The sequence below is a fragment of the Tenebrio molitor genome, chromosome 4, assembly GCF_963966145.1.
Source record: "Tenebrio molitor chromosome 4, icTenMoli1.1, whole genome shotgun sequence".
Classification (NCBI taxonomy): Eukaryota; Metazoa; Arthropoda; class Insecta; order Coleoptera; family Tenebrionidae; genus Tenebrio; species Tenebrio molitor.
Window position 1 is genome coordinate 2253480 of NC_091049.1, and position 17709 is coordinate 2271188.

Below are 17709 nucleotides of genomic sequence, written 5' to 3' on the forward strand. Positions count from 1 at the left end.
GTTAGAGTATTTATATCTACAAATAACAAACGAAAAACAACCACAATAATAATAATAATGTTATAAATAATAATGAAACATTTTTCTTACAAATTGGAAATATTGAAACTTAACTTAAACTTCTAAACAACGATAAATTCATTATTGATGCAATCCTACATTTTATTTATCTAATTGGGAATTTATTGAGCAATCAATATTTCACACACAGCGCCATCTTGCGCAGTTTCTTGACCCCCAACGACCAGTTTAGTAACTTTCGCCTTACTCACGTTGCCTACGAAACAAATTAATACTAATAATACTCATAATAAATACTCAGTTCGAGTAAACGATTTAATTATAAAACCCCCCAATTATTAATTAATTACTGCCATTAGACACCATTTAGTGATTTTTGTATTGTTCGGTTGGTAAGAACCCAAAACAAACTAACCTCTTCGAGAGCAACGTTTATGATCGTTTTATCGTTTACTTTTACTTAACGTAAGCTGCAAAAGTGTTAAAACGAGTTATTTGCAATTGTAGATATTTTCGTGGTCTCGTGCAGGTTTGCCGGTACTTTGAGGTTATGTCAATTCGTGTTTTTGTGTGAAGAAGTAGCAAAAACGAAATGGATGCCGATTTGTACGATGAATTCGGTAATTACATCGGGCCCGAGCTCGACAGCGACGACGACGAGGAGGAGGACCAGGAGACCCGCGAAGATGAAGAGCAGCAGGACTATGATGTAAGTGGTAGCGTAAAATTTCCAAGTCTAGCGGTTTTGTAACAGGACGAGCAAATGGAAGATGCGGAGCCCCAACCCATGGCGATCGTCCTCCACGAGGACAAGCAGTACTATCCTTCAGCCTTGCAAGTGTACGGACCTGATGTAGAAACAATAGTTCAAGAGGAAGACGCGCAACCGCTCGACGTCCCGCTGATCGAACCCGTTAAAAAGAAGAAGTTTCAACTGAAAGAACAAGATCTGCCAGAAACAACATACAGCATGGAGTAATTTGAATCTTTCTGTGTTGACATAACCTCACTTTTGCGTCTAGGTTTCTCGCGGACATGATGGACAACACGTCGTTGATCCGGAATGTGGCTCTCGTGGGGCACCTCCACCACGGCAAAACTACATTCGTGGATTGCCTGATCAGACAGACGCACCCCATTTACCAAGACAATGAAGAGAAGAATTTGAGATACACGGATATTTTGTTCACTGAGCAGGAGAGAGGGTGTTCCATTAAATCAATCCCAATTACTCTACTTTTGCAAGATATCAAAAACAAAAGCTATTTGATGAATATTTTTGATACACCTGGACACGTTAATTTCTCTGACGAGGTCACAGCGGCGATGCGCTTGTGCGACGGTGTCGTCCTCTTCATTGACGCAGCTGAAGGTGTGATGCTCAACACCGAAAGACTGCTCAAACATGCAGTACAAGAACAGATGCAGATTACAATTTGCATAAATAAGATTGACAGGTTGATTCTTGAGTTGAAGTTGCCCCCACAAGACGCGTACTACAAGTTGAGACACATAGTAGAGGAGATCAACGGATTGCTGACGTAATATTTTGAGGTTATGTTTGAAAATGTTGCAAAAATTTTGTTTTGTAGGTTATATTCCGACGACGCCAATCCCCACATTGTCTCACCCGTTTTGGGCAACGTGTGCTTTGCCAGTTCTCAATATGGCGTTTGTTTCACTCTCAAGTCATTCGCCAATTTGTACAACTTGTACTACGGGGAGGTCAACGTCGACGAGTTCTCGAAACGGTTGTGGGGCGACATCTACTTCAACAGCAAGACGTAACATCCACCTCGCTTTTCTCAGAGTGGCAATTTTAATTTTGCATTTCAGGCGCAAGTTCACCAAGAAAGCCCCCCACAATTCGGCGCAACGCAGTTTCGTCGAGTTCATCCTGGAGCCGCTGTACAAGATTTTCGCTCAGGTGGTCGGCGACGTTGACACCACTCTTCCCGACGTTCTCGACGAACTCGGCATTAAACTCACCAAGAACGAGATGAAACTGAACATACGCCCTCTGTTGAGACTCGTTTGCAACAAGTTCTTGGGCGATTTCAACGGGTTCGTCAACATGTGCGTGGAACACATCAGCTCGCCGCTGGACAACGCCAAGAGAAAAGTCGATCACATCTACACCGGGCCCAACACCAGCAAGATCTACGACGACATGATCAACTGCGATCAGGAAGGGTTGCTGATGGTGCACAGTTCCAAGATGTATCCCACTGACGAGTGCACGTTTTTCCAAGTATTGGGTCGGGTCATGAGCGGGACTCTTCACGCTGGGACAGACGTCAGGATTTTGGGGGAGAACTACACGCTGCAAGACGAGGAAGATTCCAGGGTTTTGACCATAGGCAGGCTGTGGATTTACGAGTCGAGGTGAGTAGGGTAGAGGGCGCCACCTCTGCAAGGGAAGAACTCTTGGTTTGGGATTGAACAATGCAAGTTTTGCCGTTTTAAGGCTGCTGGCAAGAGATAATGGGTGATTCAAAATGGTTGTGGATCAATATTATGGCAATTATCCACGAAAATTTATGACATTTTTTATACCATTGCAGATTTACTTGACGATTTTCAAAATTGCGCTCTAAACAAACTGCCCTCGTTCTTAATACTGTACGTTTTTGGAGTGTTTAAATTAGGAAGTTTACAAAAACTCTATGTTGATCCACCAGATCTTCTTGTACCACCTTTTCCGGCTGTGACGAAATAAACTATCACGAAAATATTTCACGAATGGTCTTCAAGATCACGAGTTTGTCTAAAAAATAATTTGCACCAAAGATCCTTTATTTTTATTGCATTTCATTAATCAAGACTGTGTTTTTGTAATCTGGTTGGTGCATTCGCACAATAGTTATTTGTACAACTAGTTATGAAAGTCATACTTTTTTTCACGAATTTGCAGAGTGATTATCGAGGGCGTAGCCCGAGTTAATCAAGCAAATAAGTGAAAAAAAGAGACTTTCATAATTTAGTCTAAAAGGATTTATGAAAAATTACAAAAAAAAGTAGGTATGCTTTGACAATCAACTCCAAGAAGATGGAATAAAATGATGCAAAAAAGTACTACTTAAACTACGATTTTTCGTGTAAAAAAGCGCTACTTTCACTACGAATTTGCGTGTAAAAAAGTGCCACTTTCATTACGATATCCAAAAAATTTATTTTATAGGTCCTAAGTAGCAAAATAATTTTCCAACTTCGTGAATAGGCAACTCACACGGTGCGGTCTAACCCTCAAGGCTCCAGGTCCGTTTGACGATCCCAGGCTGGTTCTTGACACAATTGAAAGAGATCTTTTTTTTTGCACCAATAACAATACGCCCAAACTTTTTACAAGTTTGTGACGGTATTTAATACCGTTTCGTGTACGTCAAAAATGAACGGTGGGTTTTTGAAAATCAACCATTATTAATACTGATCGCAATTCGGTAAGAAATCGACGCCTTCGTTAATTGCATTTTTACATGTTCAGTAAATGTGTGCACAGGTGTGGTCTAAACTCTTAGTACTTATTGCAACATAGGAAATAATTAGAAATTTCATAGAGTAGTAAGTAGTAAGTAAAGGAGTAGGTGGTTAATACATTAACAAAATGAACGGGTGCCGATGTGGGAATTTACGTTAAAAGATTTGTCAATAGTTCAAATTATTGGAAGAAAAAAAAAAGAAAACTCTGATTTCAGAGTGTAGATTCAGATTACGGTGGCAATGTAACAAATTAAATGCGTTTAGCGGATATGCTGCGAAAGACATTTTATATTAAAAACATTTCAAATTCGTTAACAGTTTTAGCGAAACGTTTCGCTTGTGGCACCGAAATTGAAAAGAACGCAATGCAGGGGTGAATGTAAAAAAATGCAGATCGTTTATTGATGCACAAAAGTAGTTTTTAGCAGCTTCGCCTGATGGATCAATTGGTAACGAAGCTGTTGCAGAAGTAAAATGTTCTTATCCAGTCAGAGATGTAGCAATAGAAAATTAAAAATAAAATTATGAACTACTGCACTTTAGATAAATTGAATTGTCACTTAAAACTTACTTATGTATTTCTGAGACACGTATCTATAAATTTAGGTATAAAAATTTTTCTGATTAAATAAGATTATTCGTTTAATATTGACAACCCATAAAAAGTGTTATCACTTGTTGCCATAATTTCCATTTCACTGTTTCAGATTTATTATCTAATTGTCGCAACGATTGGCTGCCGCTTCTATCTCGGAAGCAAAATTTAACAGTTACATTTTAATATCAAACAAATATTTGACTATCAAAGTCTTTGTCACAACAGCAAAGCTTGTAAAGGATTAACGACCACTCTCTATATTTTTAGACACACGCAGTAAAAGAATAACATTTATTACCCAACACCAAAAATTCTATTCCACAGCGTAATTGATAAACAATGACCGTAACGTTCTAATGCCAAATAATTTGTATGCATTTTTTTTTCTGTGTTGTAAAACACATTGAACACCCAAACTGTTTTCATTTACTGCCATCATTTCCATTTCACTCTTCCAGATTTATCGTTTAACGTGATAACAACAAGGGTCGTACCGATTACTTCCGCCTCTGAAGTAACAAAAAACAAGTGATAGTTTTCTTGCATTCGTTCTTTGTTCGTCGCTTATCGACGTCTGCCGAGCAACGTGGCAATCAGAGGCGTCTAACGAAATTTGTGCCAAAACTATCAACAATTTTCAGTCGACAACTGAAGGATTTACGAAGGAAAATATTTCAACGCGTTGTTGGCATCGAAGCGTTCTGTTACCGGTTAAAATCAACGTACTTATTTTCGGGACGCGTTGTATGCACGACGTTAGGTGTAACATTTTGTCTGATCGAAAACGATGATTCGCTTCGGATGGACAAAATGAAAAATCATTTGGGAATTTTTTATCTCAAAACTCCCCTTTCGGAAATTGTCGATTCCAGGTTTAAACGAAATGCGCCATCAAGAAATGTGCTGAAGAAAGGTTTACAAGTGAGGGCATCATTTATTCAGTTTCTTCTTCACGTGATTCTGTACTAGGGCAGGGTAAACTGCTACACTTACTTACATCAACTTGACTGTGTCTTTCGGTGGGTGATCAGTAATAATGATACTTGGATATATCAACATCGATACATCGTTAAATATCATTATCTCGACTACGTCAATGTTTTTTCGACATCGATATTTAATATTAATTTCGACCATCGTTAAATGGATTAGGCCTAATGAGGGAACCACAAAAAAGCGCCTTGTGCTCCACGATTTAGCTCGTTTTGACACAAATAAAAAATCAATTCTTATTGCTCAAACCGTCCATCTTTTATTACATCTGTTACGACATCAAGTTTGATGGGACCGCTTGCAAAAAATACACACATCGAGTTTCGTCATTCGCATGCGTTCATAATGATTAAATAGTTTTTGCAATAATCTTTTATTAAAACTTTTTATTTGTTCCGAATACACTGAAGAACTGTTCCAATATTAAAACTGGAAATGGGTGTCCAAACAATTTCTTTCGTTGTCTAAAAAGACCCGACAGGGTCACCATACATGGCTTAACAGGGGAGCCAAAAATCTAAAGCAGTTTTCTTTAATTATTTGTCCAAGAAATAATAAATCTTGCAAAATCGAGCCAAATCATGTTTTCAAATGTATAATGGGTTGCCTAGTTGCGATAATTGCAACTGCAATGCAGTTAGGTAATATTCTCTTTTGCTTAGCTGTCAGAAATAATAAATGACAAACCACCGTCGTACCTTGATGCAAATGAATGCAACTGCGGCGGAATTAAATTGTCACAATCAATGACTACACTTTACTTGACATTTGACATTTTGAAATTTGTCATAACGAACAACTTTCTCTAAATGTCATTTTTTGACGTTAACGTCTCTCTAACATCCACAACTTCGCTATCATCTAGCGGATCCAATTTCTATTTTTCATAATCAGTTCTCCAACTACCAAAGATCCGTTGCGTAGCTTTACTTTTTGTTCATTTTTGTAGCTTTTTCGGAAAAAACATTTCTTTCAAAAAAAATTCAATAATACTTTTTCTAAAGGGGTCAAAACAATGTATATTACGGCGCGATGTACATAAACATGTTCATATGAAAGAAAATTAATAGGAATGTACCACATTTGTAACACTCTAAGTAGTTGCTGCTCAAACATTGACAGATTGACATAATCTCAATTTCCATTTCAACATCTGTCAAAAGTTGAAACTGGGGCATGTGCCCCTTGATAATTTTCCAAAAGTGATTTTCTAGCACGCCTTAGAAGAATTGTCACACAACAGGCCACAGCTTCGTCGACAAAATTTTGACAACAATTTAAATAAAATTTATTTAATTTTTTTTTTTTAAATAAATTTTATTATTGTTATTATTAAAAAGTTGAAAGTTATGTGTTTAAATCTTGTGTTTTTCTAACACTTTTGCGATACATTTCAGATACAAAGTGGAACTGAATCGCGTTCCAGCAGGTAACTGGGTGCTGATCGAAGGTATCGATCAGTCGATCGTGAAAACAGCAACCATCACAGATATGAGCATCAACGAAGACTTGTACATTTTCAGACCGTTAAAATTCAACACTCAAAGTATTATAAAAATTGCCGGTAAGTACCACAAAACCTTGACCTCCACTCCTTTCAACATCTGAATGTAGCCAGATTTTATCAACTAAAGTAAAATAGGATTTTTAGAGACCCGAGTTGGGTTTTAGATCTTTGTTGAAAAAAAAAATATATATAAGGTTTTGTACGATTACGGCTGATGTGTCGCGTTTTTGTGTTGATTAATTGATTTATTTGCTTTCGTTTCGTTTTTTCAGTGGAACCGGTGAACCCTTCGGAGCTGCCGAAAATGCTGGACGGCCTCCGCAAAGTCAACAAATCGTACCCCCTGTTGACCACCCGGGTGGAAGAGTCCGGCGAACACGTGGTCCTCGGCACCGGCGAGCTCTACCTCGACTGCGTCATGCACGACCTGAGAAAGATGTACTCGGAAATAGACATAAAAGTGGCGGATCCGGTGGTGGCGTTCTGCGAGACGGTCGTCGAGACCTCCAGCTTGAAGTGTTTCGCCGAAACTCCCAACAAGAAGAACAAACTGACGATGATAGCCGAACCGTTGGAGAAGGGCCTGGCCGAAGACATCGAAAACGAGAACGTGCAGATCGCTTGGAACAAGAAGAAATTGGGCGAATTCTTCCAGACCAAGTACGATTGGGACTTGTTGGCCGCCAGAAGCATATGGGCGTTCGGTCCCGACGCCACGGGACCCAACATCCTGGTCGACGACACTCTCCCGTCGGAAGTGGACAAAGGACTGTTGAGTTCGGTGAAGGATTCGATAGTGCAAGGGTTCCAGTGGGGCACCAGGGAGGGCCCCCTCTGCGAGGAACCCATCAGAAACACCAAGTTCAAGATTTTGGACGCGGTCATCGCCAACGAGCCCCTGCACAGGGGTGGAGGTTTGTAGTAACTGTCATTTTTGACAGCTGTCAATTCTCCCAACACACTCGATGTATTTTTCCAGGACAAATTATTCCAACAGCAAGGAGAGTAGTCTATTCGGCTTTCCTGATGGCGACTCCGCGTCTCATGGAGCCCTATCTCTTCGTCGAGGTCCAAGCCCCGGCCGACTGCGTTTCCGCCGTCTACACGGTCTTGGCGAAGCGACGCGGTCACGTCACCCAAGACGCCCCAGTCCCGGGCTCTCCTCTGTACACGATCAAAGCGTTCATCCCTGCCATTGACAGTTTCGGTTTTGAGACTGACTTGCGGACCCACACGCAAGGACAGGCGTTTTGTTTGTCAGTTTTCCACCATTGGCAAGTGAGTGATCGTCGCCTGTCAGTTGCGGTAGAATTGTACGAATCACGAATTTTAGATTGTTCCTGGGGATCCCCTGGATAAGAGCATAGTAATCAGACCGCTAGAGCCTCAACCCGCCACGCACTTGGCCAGAGAGTTCATGATCAAAACCAGACGAAGGAAAGGGTTGAGTCAAGACGTTTCCATCAATAAATTCTTCGACGACCCTATGTTGCTCGAGTTGGCGAGACAAGATGTCATGCTTAATTATCCGCTGCTTTAGATTAAAGGTACCAAGAGAAAGTTTTCCAGTCTTTATTTCTCCAACACCCAAAGTGTTGCAAAAAAATATAATACAAAAATACCATGTACAATATCAGCTAAAACTACGTAACAATGTCGAGTTCAATTTAAAATGGATGGATTCGGTACGCAAAATATACAAAAGAAATTAAATTGTTTTAACCTGAGTAACATAACCTCACTTGCGTCATGTAATTTTTGTACCAACGAAACGTTACGGAACTACTTTATGCTACCAAAAATAATACTTTAAACGTGTTTACTGTCAGTATGTGCAAAATGTGTAGATTAATAAGTCGCTAAAAGGCACATATTTTATCCAACAACAACATAACCTCAACTTTACATCATAACCTCACTTTTACACCGTCTCCCGATTTTTGGCTTGGACGAAATAGTCTTGCCAAGCCAAGTTCCACACGATGGCAACGATCATCAGAAAGCAATATGTAAGAATAGAAACCCACCAAACTATCCTCTCAGCCTTGGTCACTTCCAAATTCCTCAAGATATTGATACCGACGAGTAATCCGGCGACACCTCCAGCAAAGTGTGCCGCATAACCGATATTCTCGTCGAGATTCAAGACGTAACGGTTGTAAATTGCCGTCCCTACGTCTGACGCGGTCACGACGACAAATAGAAATAGTTGGACCACAGGGAATGACATTTCTCTCCAATTCATGATTATGCAGGCAATGTGGGCGGTTATGAGAGAGTAGACGCCGCCACTGGCCCCAGCTAATCTCACAGTAGGATCGACTATGCTCGTCGCGAGGGACCCGGCGAGCACGCCTGCAAAATAAATCAACAAAACTCTCCACCACTTGTGCACCATTTCTAGGGGAATCCCGAGGATAATTTGTATCAATAGATTAACAAACAAGTGGAAGGCTCTGTAACAACCTGATCAGTACAATAAACACATTGATTGGTCGCTAATTACCCGACGTGCACAAACATGTACGTTATGAACCTCCAAACTTCAGAGCGCTTGTTAGGATCATAAATAAATACTGAACTGATAGGTCCTGTGGCTGATCTGGTCGAATTCGCTTCGACTGCTTCATCCACGCAAAAAAAAATAATCTCAATCAGTGATAAAATAATCATCCCCACGGCAGGAGGGTAGCAACTGTATTGCTCCTCATAAAGCCCATCTATTTCAGTGGTGGCTGTGGTGGGCCTTCGAGGCACCACCAACTGAACATATCTGGTAACATAGTGGCCAAAAAAATATTGCAAGTCAGGGTTGTTGACCATATCGACGAACTCGTTGAAATCGATGCGATTGTCGCGATTCTGGTCGGCCATTTGATGGATTTTTCTAACAACATGCTTGGGAATATCGTGTTCGTACTCTCGACTCTCGATCAATACGTTGAACTCTTGCACGTTGATAAAGCCGTCGTGGTCTGCATCATACTAAAAACAAATTAATTATCACGGTCACGACGCGTCGTGCGAGTTACCTTGTTAAATATGCTTCGGTAGTATTCGTTTTTGCGCTGCAGTTGCAGGGGTGTCTCGGAGTTCGCTTCTGTTGGAGGCATCTTGACATAACCTCAAATAACAAATATCGAGACGGAGACGCCTTTGTCTAATTGTTTGCTCTTATCACAGCACGCAACAAAACGCTGGTGTTAATCACATTTTATCTCATTAACACACTCGTCAATCGTTTATCGTTGTTTTACGAAACGTAAACATCCACTCCATTTGGTGATTTGTCTGGGGGAATTTCGCGGTTTGGGGGAAAACTTTTAAACGGAGGCGCGCAGCTAACGTCATTGTTGTGATTCACTGGAAAACTACTTCGTCGGTGAAAATGAGTCACGTTGATGAGAGTTTACGCAAATATACGGCAATTTACAGGTGCTCCGATGACATCACCAATTTAAAAATAAGGTAAGTCGACGAATTCATCGCCCTAATCAAGGTTCAAGGCTGTTAGCGCAGGATCAAACTGAAAGAAGTCAACGGTTTGGACCGCGACGATTCGAACGGGTGGGAACAGAAGACTTTCACGTGGCAACAGAAAGCGTTCAGCAAGTCAGAAAGGGAGTTTTACAAAGATGCGAAAAACTGCGTCACGGACTTGGAGAAGAAGTATCACCAGGACGTCACGAACTCGGAGTCTGGCGCAAAACTGGACGTGTTCTCGTACACGAACGAAGATGATTTTGTTCTGAAAGAAAGCGGTAATTATTTTCACAAGAGGAGTGAAGAAGAAGAACGCGATGCGGACGGATTCGACTACAAGAAGTCTCTGATGGCAGCGGTTCGAAATCCCGCCAGTTATAACTACGAGTTCGACGCCATGTTCATCATGGCCGACCTTGGGTGATTCCCCCAATACTGCAGTTCGAATTGATTGTTAAAATGTTTTTACAGCGAGTACGTCGACACGACGTGGATTAAACACGAGAAAGTACTGTGCGCTCTGAAATATGACAAGAATTTGAAAGTAATGTCGATTTATCCCGACTTCACCAACAGCGAGTCTTACCGGTTTAAAGTCGACGGAAACACCACGAGGAATTTTCGATACTTTGTCGAGAACGTTTCGGAAAACATGTCTGAAGACGACCGGTTCAAAGAAAAGGAATTCATCAGAAAAGTTGTTGAGATCTGATGAACGTTCTGTTGTGATAGATTCGTATTTTTTAGATCAACAGTCACAAGTCGGTAATGTTGCGACAGTTTGACGGCAGTTTTGTGCTTCCCCCAAAGAATAAACTCCAAGTGAATTTGTTTTTTGAGATATTATGGGCCAAGCAGTTTGAGTATGACACGATTTATGTTCAGTATTTCATAGATTTGCCGTCGGACTGGTCCTGCGAGGACGATTCGCAACTCCAAGGAATCACTCAAACTTGCCACACAAAAGGAGAGGAGAGTTTGGCTCATTTCGGTCACGTGTTCGATGTCGTTTTAGATTACAATATTGAAGAGTTGGACAGGAGGGGAATCCCAAAATCTCCTTACGTCTATTTCGAGATCATATCGAAGGACAACTGGAGTCGCTACCGGACCGAGGGGCTGACCTACAAGAATTTGCCGGTGGCCAAACCGGGGAATTACCGCTTCGAATTGCAATGTTTTCGGTTAATCCCGGAGAGCATTTCCGGTCAGTTGAGACGCTTCTTCATCGGGGACTGTTCGAGCTACAGCGACATCACTTGGATAGGTCTGCCCAAAGATTACGAGGTAATTGTGTCTCTGTTGTGGCAATCAATTGTGAAGAGCTTCTAGGGCCCCGTTTTGAACAAGTACGGCGCCAATACGGTCGGTACCGGCCAGATAGGAGTCAGGATGAACGTGGTCCACCAAAGTCAGGCGTTCTTGGACAAGTACAAAGAAAATTCGGACGAAAACAGAGAAATTTTCGAAAAGCTAAACTCCTCCAGTCTGGTCAAAAGCGTAGAACAAGTGTTGCAAGCGTTCAAAAGAGCCCGGAAGAACATGATCGCGGCTAGAAAAAATCCATAATCGAATTGTTTGCGTTTTATTTGCCATTCCAACCCAATCGTAAATCTGTCACGTCGACAAATGACAGTTAATGAGAACGAATAGGAGAGACGTGGCAACGGCGCCTCGTTCATAAAACAAAATCGATAGAAAAGTGGGTCTCGCGGGGATCGGACCAGATTCGGACACGTTCGTGCAAATTCGGAGACCTCAACGATCTCTCAAATTGTCGTGTGTCGCAACTGTGCTTGATGTGTGGTCCGACACGACGACGAAATTGGAGTAGTTGATCGGGGTCGGGTGTCTTCGGTGGGGTGGCGCGCGGTACGCTCTTGTCAAGGCTCGAGAGAGCTCGGGATGCGCCGTTGCCACATCAGCCCGGTGAACCTGTCTCAAATTGTAACAAAGTCGCTCATTTTGCAAGTCATTGACACGGCGCTCCCGGGGGTTCAAAATCGATACGATCGATCGAACGCTTCGAGTGCGATCGAAAAGTCCAAGCGGGGTGGAACCTCCCCCGGCCGGTTTATTTTTGCTTCTCGATCGTCGACGATTTTTTATTTGTCTTGTATCGTTCGTCGAGGGGGTGGGACGCACCCTCTCGATGTACATCATTAGCAGGAACGATCCTCGGACGATTATTTTATGGGATTGTAGTATTTCGATACTTGGGGACTAAAGGGGATAGACCGGTGCGACTCGACGTGTTTACAACGTCGCTCGCACTATCCCAACTTCACGACCCGACCAAAACACGCCGACCATTTTTGCGTTTGTCTCCGGCAAGGACGGCGTCCGCGAAAGCCGCGCCAGATTCGGCAACGCCGATTTGCGTGTGACAGCTGAAACAATTGCGAATGACAAACGACACGTCGATGGGAACTGTCAAATCGCACATCTGGCGCCGATCGGGGCGCGATCGATGACGTCGCATCGATCGGGTTTTGTTTTTTGGAAATGTCAGAGCGGTCGCCGCCGCCTTATCGCTTCTTGTTATCGCGCGTGATTGCGAAATGTGTGTTATGCGGCCAATTTGGCGGCCGATGAGGAACGTCACGACACCATCCCCGATCATCACCTGTTCCGCGATCGATCAGGAACTGAATTATTCACGTTTCGCTAATAATTTAAATTTCTAAATGTGAATCCCGTCTATTTCTGTGTGCGACGTCGATCAATAACGGGGAAAATATAAGGCAGCCATGGCAACTCTTTCTTTTGTTTTTCCACATGTGGCGCCTTTTTCTCTCGTTCTAGTTCCGCAAATTTCAGTCGCATTCCGTGGAAATTCGCGATTGCAGTCCGGACCTGGTCGGCGGTGTCGCGAGGCGACGTTGCCGCCGCCGACATTGTTGCTGCTTTGGGACGCCATCGCGAATAAAATTTAACGTTAATAATAACAATTTCGTGGCCGCGCTGGCATATCCCCTTTAATATAACAGTCTAAATCGTGCGTCTCTCTCGCACCCGTTGTCGCCATCGGTAAAAATGAAACCGGAATACGCTGAACCGTATTGCGCGGCCGGGTCTATCTAGGACGTACGTGATTTTGTTGTGTTTGGGGTGGTGCGTCCGTTTTTGGCGGAATTCGGCGCGATTTCGGTTCGATTTGGGACGGGGCGCGGAATTTCGCGCTGTCGGAGGCGGCGCGGGGCGGCGGACCAGGTCGGGGACGGTTCCGCCGTAGCGAGACGGAGAACGGGAGGTCGCAGCTTGGGCCGGCTTCATCTCGCTCGCAGTGTGCGTCCTCCCCTACGTTTGGAAAAGATCGACTCATCCGGACCTGTTTTCGTTTCAGCTTCGAAGTTTAACCAAGATGTCGGGTTATGGCGGTATCTATATTATAGAATTGTGTTTCGAGTGCATAAAATCCTAGTTCGATGACTTTTACAATAAATCGGGGTGCGTTCCGGGCCGTGTTGACGCAAATCGCGAGTGTGTGTGCGTAGTCGTCCAGTCAACAATCGAACGTCGACCACGTTTCACCCCCGAGAAAACACGTTTTTCCGAAATTGGGGGCCGAGGAGCGCGCGTTCATGTCCGTAGGGGGCTCGAGGGGCCCTTTTTCGCTACGTACGTGGCCGACCGCGACCCAGCTGCTTTCTCCGTTGCGTCCTGAACGGATCGAGTTGGCCGGGCACCGACACAATATGTAATCGGGGGTGGTTTCCACGTTATTTTTTAAGTGTGTGGTTTATTTTTTTTAAAGAAATTGTCCGTCTCGCCGACATGGGGGCCAGTGCGAGTCCGTTCGTGCAGTTCGAACAGTCCGATTGTGTGTGCGTTCGTACAGTGTGTTCCTGAATTGAAAACGAAGAAAAATCGTGCGTAAATGTATATGATATGGAAATACATTCCGTGAGAATTGAACATGGGCCTGTACAAACACCGACAATGTCATATCCGCAAAGACAACCCCAAAATCACAGGTGAGTGCCCCACGAAACCGACCCCCCACAGTTACTTCACCACCCTCAGGTTGGCATCTCCGTTAACCATTTTTACCGAAAAATCGCGGCGGCCGCGGTCCGTCGCTAACCGTCTTGCCACGTAAAACCATAAGTACCATAACCTAAAACGCGATTTCTCCCCTCGGGGCTCGGGCCCCCACGAAACCACTCAACTAACGGTCCCCCAAATCCAGGTGCGGTTTTCCATCTGCTGTCAAAATCCGACGTTCCATTGTTTCAACTGTCTCCGCCACGAAAACGCAATTCCATCGACGAAAAATCAACAATACATCGACGATCGATCGCATATCCAGCCCTACGAGGGGCCCCGGTGCCCCCCAGCTCCAACGCCACTCTCACAATTCTTTGTTCGGTCTTAATCGCCGGAATTAGCGGTGTAAAAAATGTTTTCGTTAATGTGGGGGATTTTTTGTCTAAATGCGATGCTTGTCTCGAGTTATAATCGCATGGAACGAGTTCCATTAAGAAGAAAATCGTGTTTGTGAAGAAAAGCCAGTCGGAAAGCAGGGAAATGTAATTTTCCGAGGCGGAGGTCTCGTGAACCGGTGGTGGGGTCCTTTTTGGATAATTTAATGGAAAATGAAAGGGAAGCGCCGTGCGAAACGACGCTTCCCGAATGTTGCTAGTATACAGGGTGGTTGAAGGAAAGTCGAAAGGTTGGAAGTTTCGCCGAGAGGAAAAGCAGATCAGAACGCGCACCTTAAATTTCCCGTTAAATGTTTGCCCAACGAGTGAGGTTAGTTTTTCGATTGTTTGTGACATTTGCAAGATGTGACCGAAGAAAGACTGTGAAATGAAGAAAAGTATGTAGGGAAAAGATGTGTGAGAACACGAAGAAGTACGAATTGTTACAGTTTTGGCAATTACTGTTGAAACAAAGTGTTCGTGTTTTGATTGGATTTGATATTTTTGTTGCACGGCGGAGAAAAGTACTGATGTAAACAGTAAAAGGAGTAAATTGTGTATATTATATGTAAAAATAATAACAGTAATGTTGATGATGATAATAGCGCAACATATTTCAAAATGGGGGTTCTAAAGTAAACAGTAAAGAGAGTAAATTGTGAATATATGTAATAATAATAAGAATATCGATGATGATAATAGTGCAACATGTTTCAAAATGGGGTTTTGGAGTACAGAGTGAAAAGAGTGAATTGTGTATATGATACGTGATAATAATAATAATAACGATGATGATAATAAGCAAAAGACATATTTCAAAATGCCGTGTCGAGCCGAAATGGCGGTTAACGACGTCGACAACCTCGAAACGTTGTTTTCGAATCGTCACGGGAAGAAAAATCTCCAGTTCGATCCGAATGGCCGGCGGCCAAGAACGAAACGGGGAAAAACATCACGTAACGTCCGTCCGAATGTCATTTGTTTTCGTACGAAAGTGGGTCCGACAAAAATAAGAGCCCCGAATTCTTCCTCGGCCGTTCCGTCCTCTCGAATCGAAATTTTTCCTGGGAAAATGCGCCGCTCCGGGCGTACGCGCCCATCGTCCGCCATTTTGTTACGTTCCCATTTACAATATCGTTATTCGCTTTTTTCTCTCCCAAATTCAATTAATTACACCTCCGTAAACGAATCACTCGAACGGATCGAGCGGGGCCGCCAACCCGGAGAATATCAAAATCGCAAACGGAATTATCATAAAGCAAGATGGTGGAGGAAAAAAATGGAACAAGTTCGATACACCGAGTGCCCCAATTACCCGCTCTCCGGGGCCGGGCGACATCGAGAAACACTTGAAAGGCGACCGAATTGCAGTGTTTTGTTTTTTTGGTTTTCGGTGTAACGCCCCGGGCGCGTAGTAATTTTTTGACCTTTCGAGGGTGGTCGATTTTCCTCCTTTGGCTCGTCGGGAAAAACTCGCCGGGACATTCCAGCGTGCGGTGTTGCAGCGGCAGCACCGCTCGAGTATTTCTGTTGGCCGACATTTTGTCGTGTGACTCGACGCCGTGCTACGCTGGCTAGATGAAATTATTTACGGTATGGAGGCGGCGGTGGACGTTCAAAGAGGCGCTGTGGTCACTTTGTTTTTCTGAAAATCGCTTTGTTTTTCGCCAATTCGTCGGTCGGCATTGACATTTTACCTGTTTGTTGGCTTTAGAATGTCGAAACGTTGCGAAAGCGGCTCCAGCGGGTCGTGCTCGAGGTTGGAGCCTCCATTTTCCAAATTTGTATTTTCTTTCATCCCGTGCAGTAGGCGGCGGGTTTTGGGAGCCGTCAGGTTGTCTGGACAACCTGATCGCGTTTTTGATGGGGGTAAAGGTCGAGATTTTTGTTTTGTTTGCGATTTTTTTGCATGTTTGGGACCCGGATTGCATAATTACCGATTCCGTTGGGACGCAATTAATTTTGTACATTTTGTATATTCACCACTTTGGAGCAGGCATAAAACGGTTAATTTCCGGTTTAAATCATTTTTAAACAAATGTTTTTGACAACTTTTCTGTTTTTGTTGCAATCTTGACTTCTGAAATCGCTAAAACTTGAAATAAATCCAATACTGATCTGGCAGAAAAGTGAGGTTAATTCCCCACAAGACAAGTTTTTGTTTGCAGTGATGCCAACTTCAGCTCCCTTTAAAAAAAAAGTTTCAGTTGGGCACATGTTTCACATAAATATGCTAAAAGTGATGATCAGACCAAAACTTGATCGTGGAAGATTAAAAATTCGGGGAAAAGTCTAGAAACACATTTCAATTCTTTGGTTTTTACTGGTTCACTCGGTCTGTGATATCCAAAATGTGTTTTTTTTGGAAGAGTCAAAAATTTTTAAAGCTAGCGACAACGATACATGACGTCTTGTACAAAAGACTTTTTTGGCTCGCACAGTATATTTTAGAATTTTGTACTTAAATTATAAATTTGGCATTTCCAACTTTGAGTTTTTTGCGTAATAATAATTTTCCATTATTACCCAACAGAAAACCAATTACAAGATAAAACTTGATAAATTATCAAGTATGCATGTACAAAATAATTATTTTGTTGCATTATCTACATTATCTTATACCAGGAGTTCAATCAAATTCTATTGTGTACATAATAACGGGTGTTTTTTTTAAATTTGGCGTTGAAGAGTCGATTGTGAACGCACCATCGGATTACAACTCTGATCAGCTGTTTAAATCTAACCTCACTTTTTGCGTTGTCTGTGTTTTTAATCTGCAATTTGTAAAATCAGTGTTTTAAGACAAATGGTTCATTCACAATCGACTCTTCAAAACCAACTTCGACGCCAAATTAAAAAAAAAAACACCCTTATGATTTTATTTTTGGGAACGTTTTATAAAATCTTTTTGGAACAGTCTTTATCTGGAAACAAATGGTCCGCGTAATAAAAAAATACAAATTGGTTTGGTAAATGCAATTCTGTACTTTCGTTTTGTGAAAATTTTGATTTTGATTTTTTTTAAATAATGTTTTACATTTTTAAAGCTCTGCAGATAACGTAAAAATTAGTCCAGATTTTTTAAGATCTACAAAATAGACTAAAAAACAAGTTTGTATTTTAAAAACATGTAAAGTTGATGTTCTTCCGACAAACAATAAATAAAACATCTGTTTATAGAATGTGACATTTTGGAACTAGAA

The 17709-nt window shown here is 42.4% G+C and overlaps 4 protein-coding genes across 7 annotated transcripts in view; 3 read left to right on the forward strand and 1 right to left on the reverse strand.

Annotated features, from left to right (window-relative positions):
- The first annotated feature begins 403 nt into the window (after positions 1 to 403).
- Positions 404 to 8162, forward strand: LOC138128966 (116 kDa U5 small nuclear ribonucleoprotein component). Its single transcript, XM_069045216.1, has 9 exons — positions 404 to 730; positions 776 to 996; positions 1044 to 1562; positions 1614 to 1805; positions 1858 to 2406; positions 6490 to 6656; positions 6872 to 7513; positions 7579 to 7877; positions 7933 to 8162. The coding sequence occupies exons 1-9, from the start codon at positions 614 to 616 to the stop codon at positions 8137 to 8139; spliced, it is 2913 nt and encodes a 970-aa protein (XP_068901317.1). The 5' UTR covers positions 404 to 613; the 3' UTR covers positions 8140 to 8162.
- LOC138128971 (rhomboid-related protein 2-like) lies at positions 8158 to 9774 on the reverse strand. Its single transcript, XM_069045225.1, has 3 exons — positions 9632 to 9774; positions 9106 to 9584; positions 8158 to 9055 (listed from the first exon to the last, which is right to left on the reverse strand). Exons 1-3 carry the CDS (start codon positions 9710 to 9712, stop codon positions 8521 to 8523), a joined length of 1095 nt encoding a protein of 364 aa, XP_068901326.1. The 5' UTR covers positions 9713 to 9774; the 3' UTR covers positions 8158 to 8520.
- A 160-nt stretch (positions 9775 to 9934) lies between these two features.
- On the forward strand, positions 9935 to 13942 carry Mks1 (Meckel syndrome, type 1). The gene is made up of 5 exons (XM_069045223.1): positions 9935 to 10067; positions 10119 to 10502; positions 10554 to 10779; positions 10830 to 11369; positions 11415 to 13942. The coding sequence occupies exons 1-5, from the start codon at positions 9988 to 9990 to the stop codon at positions 11649 to 11651; spliced, it is 1467 nt and encodes a 488-aa protein (XP_068901324.1). The 5' UTR covers positions 9935 to 9987; the 3' UTR covers positions 11652 to 13942.
- The window catches only part of Smr (Smrter), a 45960-nt gene continuing 41672 nt past the window's right edge, over positions 13422 to 17709 (forward strand). For 2 of the 4 annotated variants that reach the window (XM_069045213.1, XM_069045212.1), the window contains exon 1: positions 13423 to 14059. In XM_069045213.1, coding sequence (XP_068901314.1) covers positions 13974 to 14059 — 86 coding nt within the window. In that variant the 5' untranslated portion in view covers positions 13423 to 13973. Of the gene's footprint in view, positions 14060 to 17709 lie in introns of all 4 variants that reach the window. The other 2 variants (XM_069045211.1, XM_069045214.1) reach the window with 2 other exon arrangements.